Source organism: Sycon ciliatum, chromosome 4 (genome assembly GCF_964019385.1).
Source record: "Sycon ciliatum chromosome 4, ocSycCili1.1, whole genome shotgun sequence".
NCBI lineage: Eukaryota > Metazoa > Porifera > Calcarea > Leucosolenida > Sycettidae > Sycon > Sycon ciliatum.
The window spans coordinates 41194612-41217350 of NC_088646.1; the positions used below are offsets into that span (position 1 = coordinate 41194612).

A 22739-nucleotide genomic window follows, 5' to 3' on the forward strand; every position below is an offset into this window, starting at 1 on the left:
AAAAAGATTCAAAAATTGAAGCCAATTGCAAGCATTTCCAGGCATTTGGTGCCATTTCAGTGTAACTGCAATGAAAGACTTTTTTCTGCAACAAACCACGATCGGGGACAAGGATTTGTCACGTTTGCGCTAAGCTGCGCAAGCTGCGATCATTGTACTTTTGTTGTAATGATTATGTGCTCCAAAAAAAAAAAAAAAAAAAAAAAAAAAAAAAAACCGGCCGAAAAAGTGGGGCGGCTGAGGCCGCCCCCCGGCCCCGGCTGTGACCAGTGACGGCCTGGAGTCGTATAAACCTGATAATATATGACTCCATGCCTTGCACCAAGAAAGGCACCGGTGCTACCGGCGGTAGCTTGTTTGCGCTGCTTTGCTTGATTTGATCAAGGACAAGGTCGCTCTACCATAGTCCATAGACCATACCAATCAACGACGTGCAAAGCGCACGCGAGTAAACCATGGTTCATCGTAAACAATGCTTGTTTTGTGACAAACACATTGTGTTTGTTTCAAGCGCCGCTTCTCCGCACTCGAACTCGTACGTACAATACAAAGTCATGTCATGACTTTGTAGTCGTAGATCTGTGACTGTGTGTGGTACATGGTGTGATCGATCGTGTCGATCAACCCTCTTTCTACTGATTTCTGGCCTTTGCCGCACGTGTGTAGAGAAAAAAATAAGTAGAATGGACGAGTTTCTTCGTGATTACTGTCCCTTCTCAGTCCATCAGAAACGTGCGGTGTTTGGTGCTGGGCTGGTAGCTTTTCTCAACGCTTTTCCAACTGTAGTTCTTGTGTTCATTGGTACCAACCCCGCCTGGCATTGTCGTGAGGATGATCGCACTAGCGAGCTAGGAACAGTGACTGACGCTGAATACTTGCACGTTAGTCGCAGCACGTCGTTGCACGCTATAGCCAGTATAGCACGCACTAAGCGATCAGACTGCGAACGGCTTGCGTTGGGCGAGTGCTCAGTGACGTATGAAGAACCCTGGGCTACTGCAAGTGCCGAGGTAAGACTGTCCGTCACCATGGCTACTACATACTGATGATAGTTATAGTATTAGCTGGCCAACGGGCATGGATAACCTCCCATTCATCTGTAATCTATCTCCCGTAATTTGCTCGGACAAATCTCTCAAACAATTCCATTGGGTGACTAATTGTTTTAACCAACAGAGCAGTAAAGCCAATTGCTCAGAAAAACTTCGCAAAGGCCCCGGGGAAACAAAAGAAAAACCGGGACACGGTGCAAGTAATCAACAACATACAATATATACATTATTCAGTCAGCCACAATGGATGCCTCCGCAGCGACTACGGCTGTAGACGACACGACAGGGGCATGGGCAGAAAAAACATGGATCAGGTACCACCCACACACACATTACACTGGCCCGTATTAGCGCTACGCTGAGACGACACCGGATGAACGGCATGGTGAGGGAGTAGGACTCACCGGTCTTCTCTGCTAGCAACGCGGCAATTCTCTTGTATAGAGCTGATGCACACTGTGACTTGCTCATACCACCGGTGGTATAGAACACGGCCGGGACAAACGAGGCGTGCTCCACATCACACAAGCGCTGTTTGTAAGCCCGCTTCTTTGCTCTACCATTACGGACGTAGGCGACGGAGATGGAGGAAAGATTTGAGGGCGCAAATGGGTTGAAGCCCCTTACATCTATACACGTGCGTTCAAATCGTCCTCCCCACATCCCGTTAGCGGCCACGTCCAATCTGGTTGCGGCATCGTGAATAGCTGTGAGATTATAGAGCTGGTCAGCCGACAGAGGTTCAGAGTGCGGCTCAACAGAGGCTCAGAGTGCGGCTCAACAGAGACACTGTTAGCCACTCTCTTCTAGAAGCCAGCTGTCACGTCCCCAATTTCCATGGGTTGGATGCTGGGATACCCACCAGTCGGGCAGCTCAAGGCATGGGCGATGGTGAACTGGCTCCCACAAGAGCAGGTAGACGGCATGTGTGCTAATCTCTAGTTGTAACGGGGATGCAAACCATCCCGAAACTCTGCCTTCGCCGAGAAGGGCGCCTCAGTTTGGTTGACCTGCCGATGCGTGCGTGTGTGTGTGTAAGTGGATATGTGTATGTGTGTGTATGTGTATGTGTGTGTATGTGTGTGTGTGTGTGTGTTATTGATGACTGACCCATACTAGTTGAGCACCCACAGTGACCCACAGTGACCCACAGTGACCTGGGGACCTACATGTGCTTTTAAATGCCGGAATTTAGCAATCGCTAGTTCATGCACAACACGGTCTGCTGTGCTGATACAGCTGGTGTGCGTGTGTTCTATTGGTTGTTTGCAGTTTGGATTGATCTGTGAGCATGAAGCTGCTTCAAGCTATGCTCAGTCCTTCTACTTCTTCGGCATGCTATTGGGTAGCTGGCTGTCTGGATGGTGTTCGGATATGTATGGCCGCCGACGGGCTCTTCTACTGGGATTGTTTGTGGCTACACTGGCGTCACTATGGACAACGATTACGTCATCATTTGCAACATTTGCCCTTTCAAGGTTTGCAGCGGGTGAGTGCGGTCACATGACCTCAGTTGCACATCTTTTAAGCTTTGTGTGGTTCTTTTTTAAGCCAGTAAAGTAAAGACCGCCCGCGACTGTACAAAGTTGGCAGACGCCAGCACGAACGGTGTACCAATTCAAGAACGTATCGCTTCTATGAGTGGGCGGAACAAATGAAGATGACGTCGCAGTAATCTGGGAGCACCCCCCCCCCCCCCCCCTCTCATACCAGATCCTGTGCACGCCCCTGTATCACTATCATTCTAATATTAGCTCAATGCCATGCTATATACATGCACCTTGAAGTACTGGACGAGTAGATCAATAATACAATCTCTTGGCCACCGTCCAGATAATGTTCTTCAGTGGGAGACAGGCTACTCTCGTCACAGGTCACAGGTCACAGGTATCCGTGCATGTACTTCAGTTAGTCTTGCCCTGGTTTGTAAGTAAGAGCCGGCTACAACCTGCAGCATACTGAACACGGAGGGGGTGGGGGATACCTCAACCTGTTCAAACGGTATACTGTGCACGCTGTATATGATGGTGTCAGATTTAGGTTCTATTTTACAAGAAGCTATTGACCTTCTCCTACCCAGCAATGTGATCATTGAGTGTATGCCTGATTTCTGTGTGTGTATGTGTGTGTGTGTGTGTGTGTGTGTGTGTGTGTGTGCGTGCGTGTGTGTGCACGTGTGTGCGTGTGTGTGCACGTGTGTATTGCTGCAGGTGTTGGTGTTATGTGCGCTGGTGTAGTTAACAATATAGTGGCTAGTGAAGCTGTAGCGCCCTCATACCGATCCCTTACGACTTCGCTAATGCACCTGGGATTCTGCCTCGGTATGACTGTCACACCAGCATTGGCGTATGCCTGGTCAGACAATTGGCGTGTGCTGATGAGAAACATCACACTAATCACCATGGCGTCCTCTGCTCTGGTCTATGTGTAAGTCCTAAGTCACATGACTGCTGATGCAGTGGATGTGCTATCACATGACGAGTGATGTCATCGCATGCCCAATGTGATCATCGTGCATAGTAGTAGATTTTTATTATTTTACTATGGGAGTCCCAACAGGCGTTGCCTTTTTACTGGGAACCCTAGGTGCATTTTACCATGTTTACATACAGAGTAAGAGACGGGGCCTAACGGCAGTCAGTGGGAAGAGCATTCCACCTGTCTGCCGCCAGGAAAGAAGTAGAACGCATGCCATATTGCGTAGAAACAGGCGGAAGAACTAATGCACGCTGTGCCTGGCCGCGCGTGCGAGCCTGGTGTCCAGGCAAAGCAGCCCTAAGCTGGAACAAGGATTGGAGAAGGGGACTAGCAAGATGTGGGGTCAAGCAGCGGTACACGAAAACGTAGAGTTTAAGATTTATGCGCTGTTCAAAAGAATAGAGATGATATTTGCGGAGAACAATTTCAGTAGACATCATACGGTCAAACCCAAAAACCTTTTTCATTGCTATGTGACTGACCGCCACGATCTTATTGAACAGGGTGGCGCTGAGACAGTGCAGATAAGCGTTACTGGCATAGTCGAGAGTCGATTGCACAATGGATAAATAGAACGTCCTCTTCGCTTCAGGTGTTAGGTGCATAGTGTTATATCTCCAGTGACACCATGATCACATGACCAGGTGATCACATGACCAGATGATCACATGACCAGGTGATCACATGACCAGGTGATCACATGACCATCGTTAGTATACAGGTTACACACACCGTCACACACATACGCACGCACGCACACACTTTTCCGGCCTTGGTCATGCCGCTGTTAGCTTGTTTTTATGGATGCGTCGCCATTGGCACTGTTCCGCTGAGGACAAATACTTACTTTTACTCTGGAATATGTCTGCAGCCTATTGCAGAGCAGCAACGCCGGATTAAATCGGTTGCCGTGGTGTTGTATGTTGCCATGGTGTTGTATGTTGCCATGGTGTTGCATGTTGCCATGGTGTTGCATGTTGCCACTGTGTTGATTGGTGCAGGTGGGTATGTGAGACACCATTCTGGCTGCAGGTGCACAAGAAGCAATCAGAACTGCGCATTCTCCTGACCCGCTGGGTAGCAAGCAGTGGAAACACTGTGCCAGAAAGAGTGCTTAACAATGTTATCACCGGCCGCAGTGCAACAACCCTATCACGATCTAGAACTGAGATTGGAGTGGAGAGTGAGACTGGTCGGCATGACGCTCAGTATGCTGGTGATGCGGAGACTGTGCAGCTCGCAAGTCGCACAGGACAGTCGTTAGCGCAGCTCAAAGCCCTGCTGTCACCAGGTCTGAGATTCTATTCTCTTAGTATGCTGTGGGTCTGGTGAGTGCATGGAGGTTACAGTGGCTAAGCACTGCACATGCACACATGCTGCTCAGTTCTGCAACTCATACCACCCGGTACAGCATGTCATATTTAGGGTCTGTTTTCTTTGGTCATTACGACGTAGAACCATTTTGATCAGATCAGAAATACAGTTCTTAGAGTTCACAGCCGCGTTGGCTTTGTACCTGCAAAACACATAGTATGGTGATTATCACCGTGAGCTAAGGGGCCGTCCGGGGTTACCGATTGTTTTTACAAAACGAAAAGTTTTAGTATTTTTCAGCCCCCACCCACCCACCCACCTTTTCTGCAGGTAAAACGAATTCCAATAAAATATTGATGTCAATTTTCGACATCCAGAAGTAACTGGGCATTCTCAATCAGCATTCAATAATTATTTTCAAAACGAAACTCCATCAAACCCACCCACCCACAAACGAAAACATTTCGTTTTGAAAATATTATTGGTAACCTTGGACGGCCCCTAATGCCATAAGTGAGGGTCCCTGGTTCAAGTCCTGGTGGTGACAGTCAATTTTTTCTTCAGACTTTCCCCGTTTGCATCTTCCTCAAACTAATGAATATTGTATTAGCACTTCCCTTTCCCTTCTTCCTCATTTCTTGTTTCTTGTTTCTTGTTGACAGGTTCAGTATTTGTGTAATGTACTATGGACTCATCATGCACTTGGACGGAGTTGGTAGCAATAAATACATCAGCTTCTTTCTGCTGGCCGCCGTGGAGATCCCCTCATCGGCAGCTGTCATTGTTGCTCTACGACATGTTGGACGTAAATCCTGTATCTTCTGGTGCCTGGTGATGACGACCGTGTTCTGTGCTTGTTCCGCATTCATTGCGCTGCTCAGCACCTGGACAGATTGTAAGTACAGTCATGTACAGTGTAGTGTGTTGTGTGTAGTCCTCCATGTCCATGAGCCCTGTCCCTGCCCTGGTGGCACGTTCAGTACGCTAGCGGCTAGTGGGTTCCTATTTGTTTGCTTGCCGTGTGGATCGATTAGCGATTGTCAGTTACCGTTCCACAGCTCAGTGTTTGCGTCGTCTGATCATGCAGGTATTAGTGCTTGCTGCAGAAACGGTGCCACAGTTGACATTGCTATTGCCATTGATGTTACCATGGTTACCGGCTCAGCTAACATCTACTGCTGCTGCTGCTGCTGCTGGTGGTGGTGGTGTTGCTGCCACCGCTGCTGTTACTTCAACCACTACTGCCTGCTCGTATTGCTGCTACCGCTCCCACGGCCTTGCCATCTTCTGTTATCCGACTTGGCAAACTCGATGCAGCCTGGCAGTTGGCTTTGCAGCCATACAGTCCACACGCCCTGTTCCCTTTGTCTGATTGTATCCAGGCATGTACTATGCATGTAACTGCCAGCTGCCCGGTGTTGTCCTGTACTGTGAAACCGAAAAGTTTAACGACCAAAACATTTAATAATAGCTATGAAAAGTATGGATGCCGCAGACATCACCACACAACATGACAATTTGTTCAAGGTTTGAGAATGTGTGTTACCAGAATCGATTTTCAAAATTGGATTTTTAACCTTTGTTTTTCCCTTGATCACTTTACTTCCGTATTTTCACTGATGATCGGAGCTTGAAAATCGATTCTGGAAACACACATTCTCAAACCTTGAACAAATTGTCATGTTGCGTGGTGATGTCTGCGGCATTCAAACGATTCATAGCTATTATTAAACTTTTATCTCCACGTAGATTATGTGTATATGACCAAAACAACGTTTTTTTTGTATTTTTGGCATGATAACGTGCAGACAGTTTAACGATGGCTACCTGGCCACCCATGTGTATGCGCATCTTTAAAAAGACATTTCAAAGCAGGTTTACGATAACGTTTCTACAAACAACGGAAAAAGTGGTTGTTAAAACGTTAGACTTTGTGACTCATTAGACTTTCCGGTTTTACAGTATCAGGTTGGGCCAAGTCCTTGAATGGCCCTGTGCCTTAATGATGTGTAACATTTCCTTCAGGCTGGTGTCATTCATTTACAACACCACTGTGTTTTCATGTGTCTGTTTGTTTTTGGTACTTTTGCTGCTACCCGTTTAGCTGAAGGTACATTGCCTGCTTTCAAACAGATCAACTGGCAACAGTCCGTTTCAAATTGGCAGTTGACTGTGTCGATTTGTGGCAAGTTTGCGGCATCAGCAGCATTTTCTGTCCTGTATACGTACGTCCCGGAGTTGTTACCGACCCCGATACGGTAAGGCAGCTGGTCTGACGTATGACTTGACCGAGGTTGTAACATGCCCAATACTCTCTATGTGCTTCTCTGTATGGCGCATAGTGTATATCATGCAGCGGGCCGGCGCGGTGTGTCTTTCATTACGGTGTAGAAGTAGTAGTAGTATTCTTTTATTTTCCATCGGAAGCCTCAACGGTGATGAACACAACTTTTAAAGGGGAAGTTAAGGCTAAAATCAAATTTTCACGGTTGTAGTCTTCGGGGTGCTGAGTCGAATGGTCTTGGTCCGAGGAAGCTGAGACGCTCCATTCCTTCTTTATTCCCAATCGAACTCGCGCACTTCCACCGAAACTGGGTGACTGCGCCCTACTAGATGGGGATTTGTATGCAAAATGTCACTAAAAGCGCCATTTCGTTCTTATAAAAGCACGGATGACCGCGATTGGCCCATATGTTGTAGTCTTTTGGACGCTGAGTCGACTGGTTTTGGTCCGAGAATGCTGCAATGCAGCGTTCCTCCATTATTCCCAATCGAACATGGTTGAAAAAGCGGTCACGTGCTCTTGCAGTACACCAGCCACCTGGTCACCGTGCCTAGCGGCCCTAGCCTAGCGCCTGCAGGGTACAACTTACAGCCTGTTTGACCTTTTTTGGGTGCACTCCTGTCACTTGAGTTGAACTCGAGTTGAACCTTGGTGTGAAAGTTCTCGCCTGCTGGCGCGGTGACCAGGTGACTTTGGCACGCAGGAACACGTGACCGCCTGTTCAACCATGTTCGATTGGGAATAAAGGAGGAATGCTGCATCGCAGCATTCTTGCACCAAAACCAGTCGACTCAGCGTCCAAAAGACTACAACATATGGGCCAATTGCGGTCATCCATGCTTTTATAAGAACGAAATGGCGCTTTTAGTGACATTTTGCATACAAATACCCATCTAATAGGGCGCAGTCACCCAGTTTCGGTGGAAGTGCGCGAGTTCGATTGGGAATAAAGGAGGAATGGAGAGTCTCAGCTTCCTCGGACCAAGACCATTCGACTCAGCACCTCGAAGACTACAACTGGTGAAAATTTGATCTTAGCCTGAACTTCCCCTTTAAAGGGGAAGTTAAGGCAAAAATTAAAATTTCACCAGTTGTAGTCTTCGGGGTGCTGAGTCAAATGGTCGTGGTCCGAGGAAGCTGAGACGCTCCCTTCCTACTTGAATCCCAATCGAACTCGCGCACTTCCACCGAAACTGGGTGACTGCGCCCTACTAGATGGGGATTTGTATGCAAAATGTCACTAAAAGCGCCATTTCGTTCTTATAATAGCACGGATGACCGCGATTGGCCCATATGTTGTAGTCTTTTGGACGCTGAGTCGATTGGTTTTGGTCCGAAAAGGCTGCGATGCAGCGTTCCTCCTTTATTCCCAATCGAACATGGTTGAACAAGCGGTCACGTGCTCCTGCGTACGCCAGTCACCTGGTCACCGTGCATGCAGGGTACAACTTACTAGCCTGTTTGACCTTTTTTGGGTGCAATCCTGTCACTCGAGTTGAACTCGAGTTGAACCTTGGTGTGAAAGCTCTCGCCTGCTGGCGTGGTGACCAGGTGATTTGGGCACCCAGGAGCACGTGACCGCTTCTTCAACCATGTTCGATTGGGAATAAAGGAGGAACGCTGCATCGCAGCCTTTTCGGACCAAAACCAGTCGACTCAGCGTCCAAAAGACTACAACATATGGGCCAATCGCGGTCATCCGTGCTTTTATAAGAACGAAACGGCGCTTTTAGTGACATTTTGCATACAAATCCCCATCTAGTAGGGCGCAGTCACCCAGTTTCGGTGGAAGTGCGCGAGTTCGATTGGGATTCAAGTAGGAAGGGAGCGTCTCAGCTTCCTCGGACCACGACCATTCGACTCAGCACCCCGAAGACTACAACTGGTGAAATTTTAATTTTTGCCTTAACTTCCCCTTTAAGAGGGCCGATAGCAGAGTAGTGGGGTGTGGGTTGAGAAAAATAATAATAAAAAGTTTAGATATTTAAATATTAGGTGTCCGGCAATCACGGCTACAGTTGTAGTTGTCTGTGCCGCATTGTCACTATGGGCACTGCTAGGCTGTGTGTGCAGGTGCAGGTACTAAGTGTTAGTACATGTCACCTGCAGAGCCAGTATACACCCAGAGCCAGTATACACCCAGAGCCAGGCGTCGGTCCAGTCATCAAGCTAAAACATGCACAGTTGTAGACTAGCATAATTCTCCCCTCGGCCGATCAGGTGTCCTTGCTGTTTTAACGGCTTTGGCGTTATCTCAATATTTCAGTTCATGTCTCAGGAGTAATGATTATTTCTAATAAAAAGAGCGACGAATGAAAACGGAATATTGAAATGAAGAAAAGGACCGGCTAACAGATCACCTGACTTTTTGCTGTCTGTTCTGTTTTCACTCTGGCAGGACCAGTGGACTGAGTGTTTGTGTAACAGTTTCACGGGCTGGTGCAATTATGTCACCGCTTGTGCTGTCCTTGGTAAGATCTGTCATGATGATCTGTCGTCGTGGTGATCTGTCGTGGTGATAGTAGTCATGGTGATCTGTTGTGGTGATCTGTCGTTGTGATACGGTAGTAGTGGTGGCGGAGGTGCAACGGTGGTGTGCATGGGTGGGTGGGGGAGAGGCTGTGACATTGGCAGTGTGGTGTCAGTGCTGGGGTATTGCCATTGTCGTGTGTGACTTTTTGTCCCGGAACAGGAATGAACCCTGGCCGGTAACCTTTGAAAGAGAGAGAGAGAGAGAGAGAGAGAGAGAGAGAGTGAGAGAGAGAGAGAGAGATTGAGAGAGAGAGAGAGAGATTGAGAGAGAGAGAGAGAGAGAGAGAGAATCGCAAAGTAACACCCTCCTTAGTTCTTACTATGCATGCACCTGTCAAGCAGACAATTGCAACCAGTTGTAAAAGTTGATGTCATCCTCATTGAATCCAGACTGAGGTTGCTGACTCCTTGAACAGTGTGTCCAAACACTGTGGTACATGTGTATGTGTGTGTGTGTAGAGGGGTGGGGGATGACCAGTACTCTGCCCAAATGTAAAGCATTAATTTCTTCAGACTTGTTTCTTTTGAAATACCAATTCTGGCATTCTCACTGTGCCTGATCGTTTCTTGTTGCAGGCTCAGAGTCACCACGCGACAGCACCATACTTAGTGTATGTGCTCTTTGGAACCATGTCCTGTCTTGCCATATATGGCATGCCAGAGACACGGCATCGTGGACTACCAGATACTGTTCAGGATTTACACAGGCTGATCGGGAGTCCTGGATGACCAGACAGACTGTGTGACCCGCAGTACTGAGCCAGTAACGTGGCCACCATTCACAGTTATTATTTATTGCAACATCTCAAGACTCAGGGGAAACACCGCCGGGCTAATGTGAAGCCGAGAGTGCGTGATAGACATCCACAATCACATCATGTGTGGCAGGGATGTTCCATCACGGTCGCACTGCAAGAACAGCTGGATATAGTATATTCTGAGTCTGAGCATGCCTACTCTCTGCTTGGACCCTCTACTTCCTGCCCAGTGCTATGTGTGCCACTCAGGGTGAGCTTCAGCAGGTCCTGGGCCATCAGTGCGCTGTGAGTAGATGACAATTCGGGAAGATTGGCTCTTCTAAGAGCTCCGAAACATTTACTTTGAACAGCTACCAGTAGCTAGGGGGCTGGCGATACCGGCCTGATAGCTAAGCGACAGTGGGCCAAGTTAATAGAGACTGCGAGGCGATGCTAGAGCTGGCAAAGGTCACATGATCATGAAAAGCCTTCAATGCAGTCATGAGATAAAAAATCATGAACTCGCTTTCAAATTATATCTTATCTCTATGATAATATCTATTTAGAACGTGACCCCGGCAGTTTATGATACATGTACACATCCGCTGTCACATGCATGGTATGTCTTGCTTCTGCTGCCTTGCTCCTGGCCTTGGTTATTTATTCTCTAGGTGGCCAGCCTCGGTTATTTATTCTCTCAGGTGGCCAGTCGAGGTTATTTATTCTTCAGCTGACCAGTCGAGGTTATCAAGTTATTCTCTACTGGGATTGTCTTTATTGCTTTTGAGAAGTCCACAACCCAGGCTGTTGACCAAGCCATTACTCCCGGCATTAGTTTGTCCCCAGCTGCCTGCTATGATGTCACAATACAATGATCATCACGGAATGTTTTTTTGGGAAAAAGCTGCCAAATGGGTATCTACAGTATGTTCTGATCCGCAGAATTTATCATAAATTTATCATAAATTTATCATAAATTTATCATAAATTTATCATAAATTTATCATAAATTTATCATAAATTCATTGTCAACTTGAACTGGTAGAATGCAGAACATGATTGTGTTGGCTGCTGTAGTGGAGAGTACGTGGTGTATGACATCATCGGTGGCTCAGCGGCTTTCAGTGCCACTGCTATTCAGAAACTCCGGGGCCCCGTACTACTCTGAGCACCACCATTTAGTACCAGGGAGTCACACATACGTATTACTATAAACCCTGCCAGTCCCAGTCCCAGTGCCAGTCCCAGTCCCAGTCCCTGCATTATACTACATTCACGGTATAGCCTGGCTACCACTTGCACTGATCAGACTGGTTGGACAACACTAAACTTGATTTAAAAACTACCAGGTACCTAACTATTACAGTGAAACTTGTCTAAGACGACCGCTCAAGGGACCTTCAAAACGTGGTCTCTGTTACCAGGTGGTCTCCTTATCCAGGGTCATTTGACTAGAAACGGCATCCCTTGGTACTGGTTGCAGTGGTCTTCTAGGACAGGTGGTCGCCTTATCCGAGTGGTCGCCTTGACAGGTTTTACTGTACTTACAAATAGTGAAATACTGGTGACTCGAAGGCTTCTGTAAGGCTTCTATGGCCAAATTATTGCAATTCACGCATTTCAAAGATTATTCGTGAATATGTGCGATGTTTTGGTGAAAACAGTGTTGATTTGAACGTCCGTAACTTTGCTATTATGTTGATGGATTTTCATTCGGTTTTTTTTATCTGATTCATACGTTCTCTGGCTACAAGAATCCGTTGCTAACTCAAAATGCCCAAAAAACGGATAAGGTCCCTTTTCGCTTGTGCTGGCTCAGCTGTACAAGCAAGACATAGCTAGCTAGCTAGCTAGCTAGCTACTCGTTCGTGTCGTTGTAGCTACTGACTCAAACTGAGTCTGTAACTGTAACTGTCTTACTTACAGTGACAGCTACAACTACTCAGTAACTAAACACAAGGCACATGGATGGGTGAGTGCACGTGACATGCAGTGATTCAAAACAAAAGAACAAAAACTGAAACTCAGTGGCAGTGCAGTGACTGCATAATGCAAGACGTGCCGAAAAGCTGAGTCGCAAAGATAAGACGCACGTGCTGAGAAGAGAACAACGAGTCAGTTCTACAGGAAGAGTTTGATGTCGGCCTTTGTCACAGTTTGTGTGTATTATTACTTTTATTGCAAGCATCCGTCAGGAGTATACCGTGAAGGTAGACCTACTAGGTGCGCAAGCAGACGTCTGAAGTGAAGACAAACGAATGGTACTTCATGTAGTAGAAGGACGTTTGTTGGGCGTGCTGTCACAGCTCTAGGTCGGAGAGTTTATATGATGGATGATCTGCTGCGAGATTACACACCGTTCTCGTACTACCAGAAAAGAGTAACGTTAGTGGTGTGCGTGGCATGTGCGCTAGCAGCACCTCAGTCCGCTATACTTGTGTTCATTGGCGGAACACCAGACTGGCACTGTACAGGCACAGGCGATGCTAGCCATGATACGGCAACTCTTCTAAACAATAGTGATATTGATGAGGTCAGTGGGCCTTCCCAAACGCAATGTCAGCAGTTGGCAAGTGGATCGTGCATTCCAGTGTATGAACACCGCTTGGCCAGTGCTAGCAGTGAAGTAAGTATAGCCTGACTCACCCACAACCAACCATCAAGCTCCATTAGGGTATTAGACATGGTTAGCATTTTACCGTGTTACGCTAAATCCAACGGTACTCGTGCCCAGCACCCAAAATACCGTCGATTTGGTATTGTTTCGACAGAAGCTCTGTTCACCGGGAGAACGAAGCGGTAAGATTCCAAATCCGCAAAGCGATCGTTGTGTCAGAAACGGAAATGCTAATCATATACTGTAGACACAAACTTGTGTGACAACGGTACAGGCCGACCGTTGAATGTAGGGTAAACGGTGAAATGCTAACCATGTATATCACCATTGTTTCAGTGAAGTAAGCACTGCACCAAAAAACATGCACTGCCCCGGTCGAGTGAGTGAAATTGAAGAGAAAATTCCACGCAAGGATTGAAGCTCAAACCTGTAGTGAAGAGACTGGGTGCTGCCCGTATACACAATATGCATGTGCACTACACTCTGGCCAGCGCAGGCATTGAGCACTCCGAGCCTGTAGTTACAGGGTGATGTTAGGGGCTGCCTCTGTACGTATGCTGGGACACGATTGGTGCTCTGACTAATACGCGGCATTGTGGGATGCAGTTGCAGTGATGGTTAAAGTAGGGCATTGGTAGGGTTCTGTCCTGATTCAATACGTGTATGTGTGTGCGTATGTGTGTGTGTGTGTGTGTGTGTGTGTGTGTGTGTGTGTGTGTATGTGTGCGTGCGTGTGTTGTAGTTTGGTCTAATATGCAGCCATGCGACCGACTCAAGTTATGCACAGTCGCTGTATTTTGTGGGAATGTTGCTGGGTAGCTGGCTGGCTGGTTGGTGTTCAGACGCTTACGGTCGACGAGCTGCCATCTTGGTTGCCATGGCGATATTCTTTATTGGCTCGCTGTGCACCGCTCTGTCAGTGTCATTCATCATGTTTACCATCTCTAGGCTGCTTGCAGGTAGGTTTGAATTTTGCACGGTTGTCGGATACTAGAGTCCGCTTATCTAACAACTGGCACCCTAAATCTTTTTTAGGATCTTCCAATTATAGCTGCAGATGTAGTGGAAACAACCGTGCATGCTACACCATGTATCCCGTGCATGCTACATCATGTATCCCGTGAAATTCAAGGCTTCTTGGCCACATGTGAGGCCAGAAAAGTTCAAGGAGTGGGAGTAAAAATTCGGCCAGGCTCTGCAAAATTAGGACAAGTATGGAATTTAAGATGTTGCGATATCAGTGGCAATTTGTGAAACATCGCTCTCACTTTTTCTTTATCATATTAATTTTACAATGATTCCCTACTTGTCCCTAGATCAAGAAACCTCTTTCTAAGTTATGTCTTTTCAGTTAGCAGTAGGACATGGGTAAAGAGGTGATAGTAAGCCACCGCTGGATACACGATAGTAGCACTTGATGTGCTCCGGTTAGCATTCAAAAAGTCTTCACTCTGGCATTTCTACTACAGTACTCTGTGTACATGTTGATGGTGTGTTGCCATGTCACTGCTTTATACTGTACAGGCAGAAAATTTCGTCGGTCAATAATTTCGTCCAACTCCAAAGAAAGGGAGTTCGTCCGGTTGTAAATTTCGTCCGGCATGGATCACAAGAGTGTATTGAAAAGCTGGGCAAATCGACATTAGTCCGACATTTAATTTAGTCCACAAGCTCTTTGGACGAAAAAGACGAAATTAAATTCCAGACGAATATTTCTGCTTCTACAGTAACACCCGGGTTTTGATTGATAGGTACGACAGGGAGGTAGGTGAGGGCCCGTGTGGGGGTAAGGGAGGGTTCAACGTGACTGTGTGTGGTGGTGTCTGGAATATGCACATGCTGCGAAGAGTGCAACACCTTCTCAGGAGCTGGTACTGAGCCGGTCTCGGGGCAGTCAGAGCACTTCCTGATAGCCACACCAGTACGGTAGTTTGCATGCACTCTTTCTGTTGTGGTTGTGCTGACGGTGGGGTGCTGACGGTGGGGTGCTGACGGTGGTTGTGCTGACGGTGGGGTGCTGACGGTGCCGGTGGTGGTTGTGCTAATTCTTTTGTGCGTATTTGTGGTTTAGAAATGTGTGTGTGTATATGTGTGTATGTGTGTGTATGTGTGTGTATGTGTGTGTGTATATATGTGTGTGTGTGTGTGTGTGTGTGTGTGTGTGTGTGTGTGTGTGTGTGTATGTGTGTGTATGTGTGTGTATATATGTGTGTGTGTGTGTGTGTGTATGTGTGTGTATGTGTGTGTGTGTGTGTGTGTGTGTGTATGCGTGTGTGTGTGTATGTGTGGTTATGTTTGTATGCAGGTGTTGGTGTAATGTGTCTTGGTGTGCCGGGCAACGTGTTAGTCAGTGAATCCGTTTCACCGAGTTACCGTGCGCTGGCTACAATAGCCACTAGTATCACCTACAGCCTGGGTCTAGCTGGTCTCTCTCCCCTGGCCTACGCTTGTTCACGTAGCTGGAGAGTGTTAATGGCTGTGCTGACTGCGTTGACATTCTCTGCTGGCCTTGCAGTCTATCTGTAAGTACAGTAGTATTGCATTGCACTGCATACTATAGTCGTCCGGGTATGATCTCATTATAGTCATGGCAATACACGTCACATAGTGCAGTTGCCACCACTCAGCTCCCCGGCATATACAGCGGATTTGACATCATGACACATCCTCCATTGGGATTACAGTAGTAGTATTGCTGTTGTGCACTTATGCAATAGTGGTATGGCAGCGACCTCGGCGATAATTGTAAGAAATTTGGTTGCTAATTTTAAGTCCTCTTCGCTGGCTGAAGGGAACCTCTACACAACGGCCAGGCTCTGTGCAGTACACTTGATAATGTGGATATCATGCTGGATACATGTATAGGGTGATGGGAATGATGGATGGATATAGAGTTCAGTCAAGTCGAGGGGTGGAAAATGTTTAACACAACTTGTGCTAGATGCACTTCAAGTACAAATGTGATATTGACTATACAGCTGTACAGTCAGACCTCGCATAACCGCACACATCCGTTTTCCACGAAAATGTCCGGATAGGCGAGGGACCCGGATAATCGAACACACATACTGTATGTATGCATGGCATATGCTGTAAATCGGTAACCAACGATTTTCTTCCGGATGGCGAGGGATCCGGATAAAACAGGACCGGATAAACGAGGTCTGACTGTACTCCAAGTACATGTTACTGGTTGTCTTCCAAGATTCATTTTGAATGTCTCGCTTTGCAGGGAGACTCACATGCCAGTAACTAGCAGCGAGCGAATGCAAGTGTGTGTGTGTGTGTGTGTGTGTGTTGGTTGTGTTGCTAACAGCTGGTTGAGCGAATCACCATTTTGGTTGCTGACCAACAAGAGACACGACCAGCTGTCGGTGATGTTGCAACGCTGGGCAGCAAGGTCTGGTAAAACCATCCCAGACAGACTGTTGGAAAACTTGACTTCTTCCAAAGAGAAACTGGTTGAAAGTGATGATGAAACCCACCAATCTCCATCTCACCGCCCAACAGTTCATCTTAGTTCACTGCTGGTCTTACCGGTATTTCGATGGCACACACTATCAGTACTCTGGGCATGGTAAGTCACAGTGAGTGATCTTGTGCTATCAACTCTTTTTTTCAAAAAGTCCTCATGATGCCAATGTGCATTGTTACCGTTTCCACTTGGTTTCTCTACCGAATTTTGATGCTGAATGATAATCCAGGTCTTCATCTTCTGCACAGTTGTCTATGTTCTAGAATCACAGTTTGAAGATTAGACTGACTACTACTGGATGACTCCCCTGAGAATGTATGTCGGAGACAAGATAGCAATTATTGATAGAAACTAGGGGTGAAACGATTAGTTCGAATATTCGAGTATTCGTTCGAAAATTTCAAACGAGCGAGTATTCAAAATTTTGCACTCGATCGTTTATATTATTTTATTTTTTTATTATTTTTTTTAGTATTGGCATTCTATTTTTCAAAAACTTTTGTTGTACCGCTCGTCCACTGGTATACATGTGTAATGCATGCCTTTGAGTCAGTATTTTATGACTTGGACGATGCAATCACCATGGCAAGTAACGTCAGTTAACGTTCTGAGATATGAAAGTACTGATGAAAATCGTTACTTCGTACAAGACGTTGGCGACTTTTGTTTTATGTTCACAGATAATTTCTTCCCGAATTTGTGGAGAACTCACAAATCTAGCCCTTTTGAATTTTGATAAAATACTCGAAATAATCGGATACTCGATCGAATATTATGAACGAGTGATCGATTGGTCAAAATAGATACTCGTTTCACCCCTAATAGAAACACAACCAATCCACAACCAACGGACACCGATTCGTGGTTTTGACAGAAACGATTTTCTGCAGAATCCATCAGTGACTAATTCTGGTAGATGATAGAGAATGAACGAAGCAGCTCATAGTAGCAGAAACGAAAGCTATTCCAGGTGTCCAAGAGCAGTAACAAGGCCTGTAGTAGCTTTAGTTTCTGCTACCACTAGCTGCTTCGTTCATTCAAGTTCTATCATCTACCAGAAGTAGGCACTGATAAATTCTGCAGAAAATGTTTCTGTCAAAACGAACCGGAGTCCGTTGGTTGTGGATGGTTGCCACGGTGTTGCTATCAATAATGAGAAGGTCCCTGGTTCGAGTCATAGTGGTGATAGTCAGTTTTTCTTCAGACTTTCCCCGTTTGCATCTCACGGTTTCCCTCAAACCAGTGCGTGAGAATGCAGCAGTAAGAGATAACACATAGCTAGACATTACACTGTGACCTACACGTATGTAGAAGTGATCATGTAGCACGTATGATGGTGTGATCACAGGATTCACAGCACGTATGATGGTGTGATCACAGGATTCACAGCACATACAAAGGCGTGTGTACTGCACACATGTGACATGTAGCCGGTTAGGCAATCCATGGCAATCCATGGCAATCCATGGCTGCTTTCTGCTAGACTAGCAACACAACTGAGTACAACAGTACCACAATAATGCATGTAGTCAATCTCCGTGTGTGTGTGTGTGTGTGTGTGTATGTGTGTGCACGTGTGTGTGTGTGTGTATGTATGCGTGTGTGATCATTTGTTGTCCAGGTTCACAGTGTGTATGATGTACTACGGTCTGACGTTACACGTTGAAGGTGTTGGCAGTAACAAATACATTAGTTTCTTCTTCATGGCTATAGTTGAACTTCCAGCTTTGCTTATTGCCATTGTTGTGCTAAAGTACATCGGTCGGAGAACCTTCATCTTCTGGACAATGGTGATGACTACAGTGTTCTGCACCCTATCCTCGTTCATTGCTAAATGGTCTACACAGGTCAACGGTACGTGTACTCATGTGTACTGTACTCTCTTCCATATTCATCAATTTGAGGGGATGAAAAGGGGGAAAGTCTGTAGAAAAATTGACTGGCACCACCACTTGAACCAGGGACCTTCGCCATAGGCCAGCAATGCTTTTAAAAAGTTAATACAGTCAGACCTCGCATAACCGCACACATCCGTTTTCCAGAAAAATATCCGGATAGGCGAGGGAACCGGATAATCGGACACGCATACTGTATGTGTACATGGCATCTGCTGTAAATCGGTAACCAACGATTTTCTTCCGGATGGCAAGGGATCCGGATAAACGAGGTCTGACTGTACTCTCCTCCCCGGATACTAGTAATTTATTTTAATTAATTTTATTCCCGTAGCTATGCAGAAGACGTTACTTCAGTAACGTCTTCTGCATAGCCAGGGTCCACACAGCTTTAATTTGGTGTTTGTTTGTGTCACGCCTGGCGCTATCCGTATCTGACGGCAAAAAAGCATAGGATGTTATACATTTTTCAATTCTCCTTATTTTTTCAGGCATATCCTGGGATTCGAACCCGCACTATCGCCCTACATGCATTCCCCATACACTTCGCATTCATACCCATTCTTCCAAGTTGCTTTACGTTATTATCTTGCGTTCGAAAGCCCTATTTGAATATTGCGGGCAGCTGTATGTGGCCAGCTGTGTTTGATGGTACGGTACGGTACGGGAGACGGTGTCGTATTACCCTCGATCGTACCTGTCCCGTCCCTATCCCCTACCGTACCGTGCCATCAAAGACGGCTGGCCACAATGCATATTCAAATAGGGCTTTCAAATGCAAGATCACAATGTGAAACAACTTGGAAGAATTAGTATGTATGCGAAGTGTATCGGGGGATGCATGCAGGGCGCGCGATAGTGCGGGTTCGAATCCCAGGTTATGTCTTAAAAAAAAGGAATTTTTTAAAGAATTTATAACATCCCTATGCTTTTTTTTTGTCTAGGTCATCAAGGCAAAAAAGCATAGCGTAGGGCCCTGAGCTTCCAAGCTCTCTCGTTATTTGCTGGTTCTTTAATGCATATTAAAGCTGATATAGTTGATGACAGAAGTATGATATCAAATATGCTTGTTCTGTAGACTATTTAATGCTGCCATTTCATGAGAGGCATGCATGGGCAATGTATTTGTATTATACCTTGCCCATGCATGACCCTCATGAAATGGCCGAAATGGGTCTATAGAACAAGCGGATGTGTGTGTATGATGATTGTTCTGTGTACAATTCTACATTGTGTTTATCTAACTCAGGTAATGACAGTACACACATGAAAGAGACGATAGCTAACTGGCAGCTTGCAGTGTCAATCTGTGGGAAATTCTCATCGTCAGCCGTCTTCTCAATTCTCTACACATATTTACCAGAATTACTGCCCACGCCGGTTAGGTTAGTACCGTACTGGCAATATATGTTGCCGCAGTGAGGCCATGAAGCGTTACATTGGCACATGTTTGCCGCACGCAGGGCGTTACATGCAAAGTCGCACAGGAGCCGTTACACAGGTTTCTATATTGCCGCAGTCCTTTTTTTGCTATTGCCGCATCACTTTTTTGCTATTGCCGCATCATTTTTTTGCTTTTGCCGCATCATTTTTTCTTTTCATCCACATTGAAGGCACAGAAATTCAGTTGCTATCCAACTGTTACAAACCCGACGGCAAAGGGCGACAACGATATCAATAGAAGACTGTATATTTTAACTATCAGAGTGCAAAACGACCTCGGGAAAGAAGAAACCATTGAGATCGCCAACCACTGAATGATGCGCCTTCGAGTGTCAGGACTTCCTGCTGCGTCCAGTTTTGAACTTTTCACCACGCGGTATACACGTGCTCAGCCTTTTTTTTGCAGTGCAAACTGCAATGAAAAGATCGCCGCACCCCGCCGGACGCGCGTTACGAACTCAACGAAAAGTTGTCGCACTAGCCTGGTCGCGCGTTACGCCGCACCCCCCTGCGTTACGCGTTACGCGGCAACATAATATGCCAGTACGGTATACAAATAACGTGATATTGTAATACATGTAGTACTAGTACATGACTATGTGACTACATGACAACATGGGATATGCAATGGCCGTGTGTTTTCCAGGGAGGTGCTGCTTGTCTATTACCATTGCTGATGTAGAGGTGCTGATACCGGTATGAAGGATAGTGTGGTAAAAAATCCATTCACATGCTCTGTGTATGTGTGTGTGTGTTTCACGGTGTTTTTTTGTTTGTTCTTCTTTGTCCACCACTGTCTACAGGACAAGCGGCCTTGGTGTGTGTGTGGTTGTGTCCCGATTGGGTGCTATCATATCACCATTTGTCTTGGCTTGGGTAAGACTTGTGTGCGTGGTTACCAATTTACCAATCACTCTTTCATCATTTCTGTTTAGGAAAGTGAAACTGTTGTTGTACGGTAAAACCTGGGTTCAGCAACCTCTGGTGTTAGCGACCACCTGATCTTAATGACTGTTTTTATGCACCAAAAGTTCTGTATAGAAACTGCACTGAAAACAACGACCACCTGCGTTGCACGACCAGCGACCGACTTTCAGTGTACCAAGTGCCATATCTGGTCTGCATGATTATAGCGACCAAAACTAGCCATCAGAGCTATCCTGTCTGGCAGGCTTGACTGCAACACGGCTGAAGTGGGGTGTGAAGCTGGTGCATGCAGTCGGGGGTTGGCTGCTAGCTTTAGAATTGGTACAGCGAAAACAAAGTGATACGTCACTTGATCATGAATTCAGTGAGAGTGTTGTGAGCGCCAAACTGGGTGAAATAGGGGTGGGTGGTTTGCCAGGGTGGACGCCCGTGCGTAGTGCGAATTGCTCGCTAATAGTACTCAGCTTTTCCACACGCAATATATTGGTGGAACTGAGGAAAGGGTAAAAATGCATTGGAGGCATATTCTAAGTCCGGTTGTATAAGTCTAAAACCGGAAGGCCTTTCTGCAGCTCTTGTTGATAAATTGCCGGGAACGTTATCTTACTTCTTGCCCTAATATTCAAATCGTCATGGTGATAATGGCTACCCATGTATGCCATTGCAGTCTGAGTGAGCAGGTTGCGGCCTTGATAACAATGACGTGTTGGCATAGACCACAACTCGTGTGTAGAACTTGCAAATGTGTGCATCATTTCGGGTACTTCTGTCTTGTGACATTCACATAAAAACTATGGCTCCATGATGTACAGAGATTGTTACATACGGTGTCTTGAGCATTACTAAGATTCACTGATCTAGGGTTTTATTAATTATTTATGTGTGTTTTGTTGTCATGACGATCTACAGGGTCACAGGCACCCCATGGCTCCGTACCTGTTGTTCTCAATTTGTGGTGCAATAGCGTGTGCTGGAATATACCGATTACCGGAAACCAAGGACAGGGATTTACCAGAGACGTTACAGGACTTGCACCAACTGGTGACTAAAGGCTGAGCGGCCGCTGACAGACATCTACTTCTACCGTGACTGTATACACAAAGTGACATGCAGCACTGCACTACTCACATGTACTACATGTAAAACATCTCCATCGTTGCCTCCTTTACTGAAGTCAGTGAAGTCGGAGGCCACACACACAGAGAAATTGAGAAATTATATTACCACTGAGTGGAGGTGATGTTTCACATGCAAACAGTCATGCATGCATGGCTAATGAATTCTAAGCTCTGGTGTGCTTGACGGCAATCTATTTTAAATTATTACAATGGATCACTTAGTGCAACGACCATGACTATGAGTTTTAAGAAACCTACTCTATAGCGCTTTCTTAGACTAGGTGCTAATTTTGTTACTGCTCTGACCGCCAAACTGCCGGATATAAGGACTTGCTTTCTGCGGGTTTAATCACCACTGTATTCGACTTGAAGAGTAATAATAATCGGATACGAAAGACCTAGTCGAAACATTATGGCTTCTGTGCTGCGTGTGATGATTTGCTTCCCTCCAACCGAAAATCTATTCAACTCTAGACTCTAGCTATATCGCTAGTGTTTTTACATTCTCAAATTGCCCGTCATACTGAATAATGGAATGAGTGGAGGCTGCTGTTATACATCTACCAGTATCAATATGTTTAGAAACAATGTACGTGTGGTACATCTGGTACATGGTGTGTGTGTGTGTGTGTGTGTGTGTGTGTGTGTGTGTGTGTGTGTGTGTGTGTGTGTGTGTGTGTGTGTGTGTGTGTGTGTGTGTCTGTGTGTGTGTCTGTCTGTGTGCGTGTGTCAGTTTTAGACTGAAACAAAATTGTACTCTGCAAAACGATCAGTCCAATGCCACTTTTGTTTAGTTGTGACCGGGTCAACATACATCTGTGTTTTGTTCGATGGGGGGGGGGGGGGGGGACGCGCAGGTGAGAAGGT

The 22739-nt window shown here is 46.2% G+C and overlaps 2 protein-coding genes across 2 annotated transcripts; both read left to right on the top strand.

Moving 5' to 3' along the window:
- Positions 1-409: 409 nt before the first annotated feature.
- Positions 410-11453, top strand: LOC135816213 (solute carrier family 22 member 13-like). Its single transcript, XM_065329614.1, has 8 exons — positions 410-1010; positions 2325-2541; positions 3263-3479; positions 4532-4858; positions 5507-5739; positions 6949-7102; positions 9527-9599; positions 10237-11453. The coding sequence occupies exons 1-8, from the start codon at positions 684-686 to the stop codon at positions 10387-10389; spliced, it is 1701 nt and encodes a 566-aa protein (XP_065185686.1). The 5' UTR covers positions 410-683; the 3' UTR covers positions 10390-11453.
- Positions 11454-12461: 1008 nt separating this feature from the next.
- On the top strand, positions 12462-22480 carry LOC135816217 (solute carrier family 22 member 1-like). The gene is made up of 8 exons (XM_065329622.1): positions 12462-13023; positions 13757-13973; positions 15320-15536; positions 16331-16591; positions 18111-18343; positions 19634-19769; positions 20631-20703; positions 21664-22480. The coding sequence occupies exons 1-8, from the start codon at positions 12724-12726 to the stop codon at positions 21808-21810; spliced, it is 1584 nt and encodes a 527-aa protein (XP_065185694.1). The 5' UTR covers positions 12462-12723; the 3' UTR covers positions 21811-22480.
- The last annotated feature ends 259 nt before the right edge of the window (positions 22481-22739 follow it).